This window comes from Falco punctatus (genome assembly GCF_963210335.1).
Source record: "Falco punctatus genome assembly, chromosome: 10".
NCBI lineage: Eukaryota > Metazoa > Chordata > Aves > Falconiformes > Falconidae > Falco > Falco punctatus.
Window position 1 is genome coordinate 24,114,054 of NC_137590.1, and position 12,273 is coordinate 24,126,326.

A 12,273-nucleotide genomic window follows, 5' to 3' on the forward strand; every position below is an offset into this window, starting at 1 on the left:
AGAAAGGGAAACCTCACCAAGCTTTAAATTGTTACCATTATATTTAAATTACAATAATGTTCTGTCAAGTGCTTATACTGGTTACATTATACAGTATTACACAATCATTCCGTTAATTTTTCCAACAACTGTCTGCTTTTTTTTAAATGGCTCTAACATCACCTTCTTTCCAATCATTAAAAAAAAAAAAAGAAAGAACATAAAAGAGAGTGGTGCTGGTTTAATTTATATACTCATTATTTTTCCCTTATTTTTGTCCCTTCCGCACATAAAATTATCAGCAAACCAGCAACTGGAGATTTACTATTTTAAACTTTAATTAGGGAACAAACGTTACTGTACACAAGTAGAGAAAAGGCAAGTTCATTGAAAACGAAATGGATGATTTGTAGACAACAAAAGTATTTTTAAAAGTAGCTTGTTTTTCTTTTTTTTTTGGCATCACAGAAGTGCTGGAAGCCAGGAAGGAGTTTTGTTTTTTTAAATAATTACAAAAGGGTTATTTCACATCAAGTAATTTGAAGGATTTTTATTACAATGCACTAGTATTTGCACTAAGCAGACCGCAGCCCTCAAGACCAAGCTACTCCCTCTGCTACACAACGCACTACAGCAAGAGGGAAACGTGGACATTAAATTTGAAAAGTGGCTGCAAATGGAAACCTCTATCTATCCTACTCTTGAATCGAAAAACCTGGACAAGTCCATGCCAGCTGGTGGCATCCAACCTCACCGCTCTCTCCTGCTGCGAGCCGTGGCGTGCGGGAGGTCCTGGCTGGTGAGCAGCCCAGCAGAAGTGGGGCCGTGGCTGCGCTGGGGGGTGGCACGTCCCTGCACTGCACAGGCTCCATGGATAACCTGCGGCCAATCCTAGCCTGCCGCGTGCTCTGCTTACCCTGCTTTCTTTAGATGGAAAAGGCGGGAATACCTGAGCAACTCTGAAAAGAGGTGGCCAACATCCAACTTCAGAGAAGGCAGAAAGCACCTTTACAAAAGTTGTGCAACAGTTTGCAAAGTTATTTTGCAAAACTTTTTTTTTTTTCCAAAACCATTCCATAATCTGATGCAACACTGAAAGCAACAGGATCTTAGGCCAGGAACCTGAATTTTGGCACCGAGAGAACATATAATCTGCCCTCTCTCTCTGTAGGCAAGCAGAAAGGAGGAAAAATTTTGAAGCCCTTCCCCGCTCCGCCTCTTCATCACAGTGATAAGCATCTACCACCTAGACAGCTGTAACTAACTATTAAGGTCTGATTAAGATGCTTTATAAAACATAATAAGCCATAAGATAGTATAAGCACATATGAAATATCTTATGAGCAACTAGCAATAATGGCTGAGGTATTCATAACTGTCTGTGTGATTTCAACACCCTCCCATAAAACCAATACTATGCGTGTCTCAAGCAATACTCCTTCCCAGAAACCCCTTTTCCCCGTCCAGATACAAAAGACTTGGGCACGATTCACTTTTGCACAACATTTTAAAATTGCTTAAACACCTCAGGACATGCAAGAAGGATGATAAATGTTTAACTCCACCGCCAGTGCATTTATACAGCAATCTTGTACCTTTGCGTTTGGGTTTTGAAAGAGTTTGGATGTGGGTCACCCCACCAAAGGTGACTAATAGAATTCTTCATGGACTTCAGTTGGGTAAGTTTGCTCCAGTTGAAAGTGCAGTATCAGAAAGTCCAGGTATGGCACTACACATACATGGTTACACTTCAAAACTCTACAGAATGAAGCAAACGGGTACAAAGGGACTGAAAGCGGAACCTGGAGAAGAATAAAAGAACAAAAGCAAAGTAAAAAAAAAAACTTACAGGGACTGTAAACCACTTAATCCTCTGATGGCCTCATTCGGTACAGTCTTCAGCTGGTTGTTCTGTAGTGTTCTGCAAAAAGCCACTGTGTCAGTAAAGCGGAATTTGACAATAATCTTTATCAACAGTAAAGGTGACAGAAGAGCCCACGGTCCTGTTAAGGTTTCACAGACCTCTAGCATACTCAAAAGCACGCAGAATTATCCAGACCAGATACCCAAAGGCAACGATGAAACAAAAAAATGGCCTATTTCAGTTTTATTTACAACTCATTAATTAACTGCATTAATCTGCAGAGAACAAGCCCCTGACTGAAATTCCCCTGGGAACTCACTGAAGAGGTTGAACAACTTAACAATAGTACAAATTTGCTACAATGAATGATATTTTATTATTTTCTTATGAAATTACCCTATACATGCTACAAAATACACAAACCTCTAATTTTTCTTCAAGCCGCATCAATACACAGTGCATTAACAATTAATTTACAAAGTGTGTTCACAACAAGGCACCTCTGGGCACAACATTAAAAAGACACAGAATGAAATTAGAGCCAAGCTGAATTACGTTAGGCTGGGGTTTTGTCTTTTAAGAACTTCTCTTATGGGACAACATATTACTGCATGATGAACTCTTTTATAAAGAGAATGTAAATGACTGAGATCTTGCACATTATAAATCTTATTAGATTTTGGGGCATACTGGTGTAAAATGCAAATGGACAAGTTAACAATTAATATCCAAGTCCCAAATTTTTCAAGAGCTGCTAGAATTTCAGGCATTTCTAGTGCCAAGCATCCTGATGGATGTACCTTCAAGAGCCTTGACATTCTGCATTCAATTTATAAATCATCATAAGTAGTATTGCAGATGGGCAGTTCCCTCATCCATACCCCACTTATGCTGTCTCTTTGTGCTTCTTTTGTTACAACTTCTGGGTCCTTTTACACTTTTTTTTTTTTAACTATCTGTTTAATTAACTATCTGTTACCCTACTAGCAACTGAAAATATTTACATCAGCATAAATGCTACCATTTCTGGAGAAAGGTTTTCAAAATCCCCAACAACAGAAAGCTCTTTTTATCCTTAGCTATGGAAAAACAGTTGAAATTAATATCCTTATCTCAGAAAGGAAAACAAGATACAGGAAACAGGGCACACAATTCTAATCTTTTTTTATTTTTTTTTTTCCTAATAGTCATTTTCACCTACAGAAGCATCAAATGATAGGACTTATTTCTATCAGTGGTATGGGATGGTTTAAAGGTCAAACAGTGTTTTAAATCTCTGTAAATACTAGTACTACCTGTTAATGTCTGGGCACCTGTAAGTGTAAGTCATAGTAAGATGAGGGGGTGGAGGAGAAAAAGCTTTACATACGCCTTTTAGGATTCTTCTGCTACAAAATATACTTCAGAAGCAAGTAACTTTTCTAATTAAACACAATAACTACAGTTTAGTCAAGTTCACCACTGCTCATCATCACCACTTACAGCAGGCTTTGTAACAACAACAACAAAAAAGTAGTGCTATAATTTGGCGGGGGGAGCCAAAAATATTTTCCTCCAGCCTACCAGTAAAGAGGTTGGCTGTGCACTAAGCAAGCATACAGCTAGCTACGAAGCTCTAAAACCCGATTACTTACAGAACTTTGAGTTCTTTCAACCCAGACAAGGCCTTTGGATGGATAAAAGAAAGGTCATTGCCAGCCAGTCGCCTGGAAAAAAATTGCAATAATAATTTCAGTCACAAAATACAGTACTTCTACAACCATCTAACAAGGAAAATCACCAATATATCAAATCTTGCAAGCAACTAGCATTTTGCATTCAGTTATGCCATATTCATGATCTTCCAAGTTTGCAACAGTTATTTTAGCCACTGCACATTTTTCATGACAAGAATGCATTACTCTGCCTCAGGGATACACTTTTGCAAACATCCTAGGAAAAAAAAAACACAACCCAGAATGATTAAAAAAAAATAAATCTTCTTATGGTACTAGGTTTGAAAAGTGCATTTACCAACTATTAACGTGATCCTCTGGCTCTGAGCATTGCTCTACTGAAACACATGCTCTGGTACCCATGTGTTTTTAATTTATAGTTTTTAATCTATAGCAGTTTCTAAAGCAACTATGCAGTTCAGTACAAATGGCTAGATGCTAGCACAAGGCAGGGGAAAGTTTCTATGAGAATCACAAATGTGAAGATGATATTCACATGCAGGCAGTACGTTCACAGTGCTGACAATTGACAGGATGCCTGCTGACAATACCAAGACGTAATCTTGGTAATATTTCATCTTTTTGGTCAGCTATTTGGACAAAGTTTTTCAAGAAAGAAAACTGTTTTGGGGGAGGGAGAAAGGGAACAGGATCCTCAGCCATGCTCTCTCACGCTCTCTGTCAGGATGTGGCCCGTTTCTAACTTAGACTGCTCAACACAAACACAAAGTAAATTGCGAAAACCCCCACGATATTGGAAGTAATAAATACAGGAGACACTGCAGAACACAAAGCAGAGAGAGCAGCTAGAACAGCTGCTTTCAGACAACTCATTCCCCCTTCCCCCGCTCTTTTTTTCCTTCAATCTTTTTACCCTTTCCCTGACCAGCAGACCTTGTGTGGTCCAGCCTTTGTTGAGCGGCTAATAGTTGTGACACAAGGTATTTTTTTAAGGGTAAAAGACAATAATGCAGAACACCTGGCAATCCATAGCTGCCAAAAGATGCCATCGCTTCAGCCAAAGTATCTGCTTTCAGACTTGGTTCCATATCCCAGCTAAGCAAGAGCAATGGTGGAGAAGGTCGTGCGATGAAATCATCTCGTGGAAATGCTCCGTACAGTGCAGGAAGTGTTCATAATTAAAAACCAGTCGATGTGCAAAGGTTACAGAATATCAAACCCCACCTCTGCTGTTACAGGGTGCTGTGAAGCAAGCCAGCCACACTAAGGGGAAAATACTATTTCAAAGAGGCAAGTGAAAGAACTAATAAGAGCATCATCTCAAGTACCAGCGTGCCAGAACATAGGAACATTACGTTTTTATTTTAGTCCCTATTTCTAACTACCTAAGAGGCTACCCAGAGTATTTGATGCCTACATAAAGGTGCTTGCAACACAGCAAATGACTTAATAACATGCTGCCTGATACAAAGGATGCTAGTTATGTTGATCAAATCTATTTGTCAAAGGTAGATTGTTTTATTTATAAGCCAAGGGAGCAGAGGATGGCTTCTTGTGAACGGGAAGGTGACCACAGCAGCAGATACTATTCCACTTTAGAAAACTGTGTTACTGTTATTTGTTAAAGTAGACCTTGCTAATTAGCCTTTGTATTCTTACGCCCACTCCAATCACTACAGCTATGGCTCCAACATGACAAGCTTAAATCTCAGCATCCTCTCCTAAAAAAAAAAAAAAAAAAAAAAAAAAAAAAAAGACACCTCCTGACTGCTGAGAAAAAGGTTGTCTGCATGGCTTGTGTATAACCAAACAGCTCTGAAGCCAGAAGAAAAATTAAAAGAATCAATTTATACTTATTCTTGAAATCTCCTGTCTGCAAACAACCTCAGGATTTCAGGGCTGTAACATTTTTCAAATACTTCGAATTTTTAACAGGACAGAAAAATTCTGGATGGCAACTCAACACTCCCCTAAAACCCATTTTGTTGTCAGTAGCTGCCAAAATCAACTGTATTAACTTTATTGGGAGGGATGTGGAGGGAAGTTTGCAGTATTTAATGGCTTTCTTTCCCAAGAAGTTCACTGTAAACAGAAATACTAGTGGCACATGCTGGGTTACACCAGAGCACCACTAATCTAAAAATAAACACCTGTTTTGCAGAAGTGTTCAAAAACATCAAAATAGAAATCCTTAAATCAAGCAAAATTTAACGGAGGGTATAGCACCAAATTATTTTGGCACTCAGACACTACTAGTTGATGTTGATTACCTACCACAGGATTCCAGAAGCAGCAGCTCTGGTAAAGGTTTCAGGCAGCTCTGGCTGCAGCTCTGCCGAGACTCCCCGTTAACTGGGCCGGCGGGTGGCTCGGCAGGCATCTGCTGGAACTTCTCCCTCCCCCCGAAGAGGTGGGGGATTACAATTTGTTTTTAAAAAGCTAAACTAAATCCAGTTGAATGGCCTCCCCCAACCTCACGGAGTGTCACTAACACGAGCTACAGAGCACTGGAAACAAATTACAGCTGAGCCACAGCAAGGCTTGCTTGACTTCAAATGGCAAGACTTTGCCTACCTCAAGGCAACTCCTGTTTATTCAGCCTTTTTGCAACCAACCAACAGAAAAAAAAAACCCAACACACAAAACCAACCAACCCTTGCAATCCATTACATTTCCGTTCCTCCTCCATCTGGCAACCTTCCAGGAAACAGGATACAACTAGCCAAGTGTGCAAAGGCTTTACTAATCAGTTTGCCAAATATACATTTATCATTCAGGCCCTAGCCTTGGGGAGCGTGGCTGCTTGTTCGACTGCAGCTCTCCAGCAGGCGAAGCCCAACGCACCACGCGCCGCTCTCAGCGCGCTTCCCTCTGCCGCGGCATGCAGCACCCGAGAGGATGGAAAGATCTCTTTACCTAACCAGGTTTGTTTTACAAGAGAGAAATGAAAAAATATGGGCATGCAAAATAGCACACGTACAACATGTAAATTAAGACATCACTGAAATCGTCCAGTCAGGTTTTCCACACTACCCCCTTTCAGCATGCCTCAAAAATAGTTGCATTCAGATTTTCAGATATAATGTATAAACCAAGTGTTTTAAAAGGCCCCCTGTTTCTCTCTCTCTCTCTCACACACACACACAGAGTAAACAGGCTAAGGATAATCACAGCTTCACCAAGCCCCAAAGGCCAGCACAACAGAAAAGCAGCAACTTTCCTCGCTGCAAGACTCACAGAGCTCGGGACCAGCTCTGGAAACTTCTTCTCTGTGGTGGGACAACTTCATACCACCACAACGCGGCACCCGAAGGCAGCCCTACATTCACGCAGCAAAAGCGATGTAACCATCCCTCTCTTCATCCCGAGTGGAAACAGGTTCAGAGACCTGGTCCAAAAGTCCATGTACTGTTATTGAGTCCAGGCACATCCCCGTTAGTTAGAGCTCCTTCTCCAGAAGGGAGAGGACTGGAAAACAGGTTCACCCACAGAGACACTACAGGCAGCACAGACCACTGTCAAGAGCCCTGCGACGCTACAAAAACTTCATTTACTGTCTCTTCTCCAGGCATCACCTGAAGTGGGGTGTAAATGTGTATCTCACTGGACAGGAGCTTTCCTGCTACCTCAATCCTGACTCCCCTCATTTGGAAACTCTGCCCAGGAGCACAGGTATCCTGAATTAGTGGATCTGAGTTACACCCTGGAGGTTTCTGCAGCAGAATCACAGCTGTAACCTATGACTACATTCCGTACCTTCCTTCTAGGTCAGCAATCTCCTTGTAAAAGCCTAGTATTGAACACCGTAGTCCTCTATTTTTACTTTAAAAAACGGAGTGTTCCAATGGGACAAAATTTCTGTGAGTTCGGACAAATTCAAATAGACAGAATCTCTTTCAACACAGCAGGACAACAGAGTAGGACATACAGGGGACAAAATACTTTCGCTATCCCATCATATATATAGGTGAGCAATAGCCTCTACTCATTATTTTAAGTGACACGGCCAGTGGTCTCCAGCTGCAGAGGTCACTGTTGTTACTACAGAAATCATGATACAGTCTGGCTGGGGCATTATTTTCCATGGTATCTCATTCCCAGAATATGGAGCAAACATAACGTTTTGCACTGAAAGTCTTCTGAAAGCAGCAAAGACTGCCTTCTCTCTTCTGGGAACTTAAAACTTCTGCAACTATGAATCTGGCAACCCGGCTGCATGTTAACCAAGCCAAGTTGATCACTGATGTCACTCCAAAATCAGGGAGGATGTCCCAGGGATACATTTTTGTCTCTAAAAATTAAAACCATCACTCTCGTTTTGACAGGATGAAATACAAGCTACCTGGAAACCTCTCTTCTTGTCTTGCATGCCAGATGGCGGTGAACGTCAGGTTACTTGAACAAAGAATTAGGTCTCCCTCTGTCCTTCCGGCTATCTCATGCACATACACAAAGTGGTTTTGCTGTGATGTTTTTTGGTTGGTTTTTTTTTGTTGTTTTTGTTTTTTTTTTTTCCCCTCCTGGTGGTATTCTGGGATCCTCCTAACCTTATCTGTCCATCTTGTCTCTGGTAATAATACACTGTCTACTTTTTTCCATGGATCAACTCTAATCGTACTTCAATGAAAACTCGTATAAGGACAGAGATTGCAATCCTGACGTGTCATAGTAAGTCACCCGATTTATTATTTTTATTTGTACATCAGCTGCCTTCTGGTAAGACCTAAGACTCCTAATTCAAGATCAAGTCAAGGCTGAGCTTTCCACATCCCTTACAGACCATGCACCACTGCCCCTCTGCCCACTCAGGATCTTTTTAGCTCTCCAACTTTTACCTACCTATTTTCATCCCACTGGAAAGTATTTCATTGCTTCTCCACTTGCACTTTTGCGATTTCTCTAGGGTTTTTCTGACTTCAAGCTATTCTGCCATCCTCACATGCCTGTCCCTAACATCACCATTTTCAGGGTTCTTTGTGCTTCCGACACCAACTTGAATTTTACTTCATGCTCTCCTGAAACAAAAGTAACCTTTGAAAATGCCTCAGACACACCGGCTGGGGATCATGGATTCAATTTTCTCAAACTTAAGGAAAGAGCTTCAGGTTCCACCTATTCCAGAAAAGCAGCCACTGTGGAACGGATTTTGGTTTCCTTAAGAGATGATGCACAGTTAGTTACGTGCCACCATTTATTCATCAAAGATTGAAGCTTTACACGAGAGGTACGGTCATCTGCAGGAGAAGAGCAGGGCTCACCACATCCCCCGAGCCGAGACCCCCTTCCCGGCCAGGGTGCATGCCTGCGCTGACGGCTCCCACCCAAGCTGGGCAGCTGTGCAAGGGGCCGGGCTGGTCAATGGAAGCCGTTATCATCGGACTAAACTTCGCTTTGCTTATCTGTGATTAGCAAACAGCCCCTTTGGGACTTTTGTCAGCTGCAGCCTGCTACACTGCTGTGAAGCCATCAATAACCTACAGACTACTCCCAATTTTTCCACGCCAGTTTAACTAAATGGATACTTTATTTTGCTGCTGCTAATGGAAAATGCATTTATATCCTTCTCCTCTGCTTGCAGTACTTTCAGTATTATACAGCCTCACCCACTATTTATAAAATCATGAGTACAGAAGCCAAGACGCATCAGGACTGAAAAAGAAAGCGATTAACTACAACCAGCACTGAAACTGCACCAACTCCATCCAGCTGAGTAGGCACTTCTCCTCCTGAGCTTTTCCTTTCCAGCATTTACAGCCCTCTCACAGTTATACTGGACTTCAGGGTAATAACTTGTTTTCAAAATGCATTCCTTGTCTAAAAAATTTAAAATGTCTAAGTAAACCGAACTGATAGATTAAAAGCAGTCTAAAGCTTGTCCATAAATTCTACTGTTAAACTGTCAGCAAGTCGCCGGCACCCACTGCAAGACAAAAACATGGCTCTATGATATTGCTTTTCAGGGATTATCAAAGAATATTTATAATTATATTATTTTCTTGTCAACAGGGACATAAATTATGATGGATTTTGAAGAAAGCAAGCATTCCCATCCATGCAAAACATGCTCTATTTTTGAATTTGCAAGTGGTATCTGCATTTGGGCAAGACCTCCTTGAAGCAGAGCCCCCAGGCTACACCACATACGCGCTGAAGGAAATACATATAACCTAAAACAATTATTATACAATCAGAGCTGTTGAAGCAAACTGCCTTTGTGGTCCCAGCTAGTATTCTCCAGCAAAAAAACCCACACGTTTGTACAAATTTTCTAACAAGGACATGTCTTAAACAATCAACAACACCATGTCTTGAAAATTGGAAGCAACTCATCTACAGCAGTAATGACAAGTTGTTCCAGCAAGCAACTTTGATTTTTCTCACCTCCAAAGCAGAAAGCAAACTACATTTTTTTTTATAAAATGTGCCACCATCTCCCTAATTGCCTTTGCACATGTTGCCCTGTGGTAGCCCTTTCCCTCCATAGCTACCTCAAAGCACTCGGGTGAGCCTGCATATGCTGATGATACAGGTTCTGCCGCTCTGGATTTCCATCTCCCTCTAATTTCTCACTGCACAATCATCAATCATTACAGACATCACCATGTTTACTCGAGAAAGAGCTAACCGAGACAAACATTCCATGTTTCTCACCATGACGCCCAAACTTAAGCACTTCAGTGGCAGAGTAGGGGGGAGATGGCTGGTTTTCAGGATTTTATTTCTTCTCCCCATCCCCTCAAAAAGCCATGTCTAATATTAAAATTTCTGCTTTTCAGGGTGGATGCTGAGAGATCAGGGGCACTTTGCAGTGCTGTAAGAGCAACCTCCACAGCAGTGCGCTGCTGCGAAAGCAGAGGGGGATCTGTAGTGGACAGGTCCAGTTCAGAGGAGTCCGGCACTCAGAGATCTGTGGATTCGACACCAGCCTCATCACGAGCAGCACAGAGGGCAGCACATGAGGGAGACGGGCTCTCTGCTGCCCGTACGGACCAGCAGATGGGCTGCTACACTGCACTGACAGGAGCTCTTCCAGCATCAACACGCTCCTTCCAAATGATAAATAACATTTCACTTACCTAATCTGTACAGCAGAGACGCAGAGATGAAAGCAACCAAGCTCAGTCTTGATCAACTAGGAAAAAAACTGGATCAACTACAGATTTGTGCTTTTAGCAGAGAGTGCTATTTAGATGTTCAGAAGATTTCCAAGATCACGAAATACGCTGATCGTTAGACACGAGAGTGTGAGAAAATGACTGCTGAGATAGTAAATCCACAAAGTTGCTCCAATCTTTCCGTACCATCTCTTGCCTTGGTATTTATTGGCTTTCCAGGCATGGGATCTTTTGCACAACTATGCATCTAGCAAGTGACACTGCAAAATGTGGAAGCGGATTAAATCTATGTTTATTTGGCAATTAATCCTCTGTTACCAGTTTTCTAACCACTTCAGATACATACTGGGTAAATACAAGCCCCAGGTTTTGTTGACAGCTTCACAATGAATGACCATAAAGAAATGGGAGTAATTTTCAGTATGATTCTTTGTTTCAGACTTAAGTCAATTGTTAACCTTCTCTCAGCTGGGGGGAAAAAAATTAATATCAGAATCATCTAGAATTTTATTTTAATATAGAAGGCCAAGAAAAGAACTTTATGTGAGTACTGTTACTACTTCCATGCCAGGACAAGATCTGCCAATGCTAATTAGGCAGGAGTACCTCAGTACTCACAAAAAACTTAACAAAATATAACCACCCAAGAGGAGGGGAGGAAAGAAAGTAAAAACAATTACTTTATTCCTTATCATGCCTTCTTACAGTGACGTACAGTGTTGCACCATGACACTATGATGACAGAATGCACCCAATTACTTTCTCAGAGCACAGGGGCAATGCATTTACCTCCAACATACAGGATTTTTTTTTCCCCTGCTTTTCCGTCTATCTAAGGTTTTTGCGGAGCTACATGTGACTCTTTTTGAGGCCCGAGCCTGGAACTGGCCACCTGCTTGCCTGCACACGTACATCTTTTGTCCCACACTCAAATTCCTGTACCCAAAAGGTGGAGCTAGACTGCATGGGACGAGCACTCTTTGGGGGACCCTACCTGGACAGACACAGCATGAGAGCTTCTGAGGCTACTGCTCAGCCTCCAGAAGTTTCTTATCTGGTTTATGTGTTCTGACAGCCCCAACCTGGCAGCTCAGGCAGCGTAATAAATTCAGGCTCGTAAGACAGGTCTTGAAGCATAACACCACCACAAAATTCAGCCTCCAGGCCATTTAGCCAAGCCAGCTCCTGTGTGCATGCGCATGTGCAAATAACGCTGAACACTGAAACTCGAAGACGACAGATAAGGAAAAAGTTTAGATTCCCTCTAAAAGTACTTGCAGCAGAATAACCAGAGTTGGGAACCTTATACACAACCATGCCAACATTTGAAATTAACATGTAGAAACAGAAACTGGAAAGAAACTTCCTCATCTTCTAAAACCAATGGAATTTACTCAACCTACTAGCATCTGTCCCCACAAACAGGAAAAATATGCAACTGTTAGACACAGTAAGAACCTTCCAAGCTACAGAAATAACATTCTTTTATCAGAAAGATTGAAACTCATCCAGAATCAAACTGATTTAGGACTTGCACGGTAAGAAAACACTAATTAAACACAGGTTGGCCAACATGTTTTTAAACATCATTTAGCATCTAGTGCAGACCAAGTAGGTGAAGTTTAAAAATATCTTAGCT

At 41.6% G+C, this 12,273-nt stretch overlaps 1 protein-coding gene across 3 annotated transcripts in view; it reads right to left on the minus strand.

The window, feature by feature from the left end:
- The window catches only part of LGR4 (leucine rich repeat containing G protein-coupled receptor 4), an 87,643-nt gene that overhangs the window by 27,469 nt on the left and 47,901 nt on the right, over positions 1–12,273 (minus strand). For all 3 annotated transcript variants that reach the window (XM_080405279.1, XM_080405280.1, XM_080405281.1), the window contains exons 3-4: positions 3,478–3,549; positions 1,829–1,900 (exon numbers count right to left, since the gene is read on the minus strand). In XM_080405279.1, coding sequence (XP_080261405.1) covers positions 1,829–1,900; positions 3,478–3,549 — 144 coding nt within the window. The remainder of the gene's footprint in view (positions 1–1,828; positions 1,901–3,477; positions 3,550–12,273) is intronic.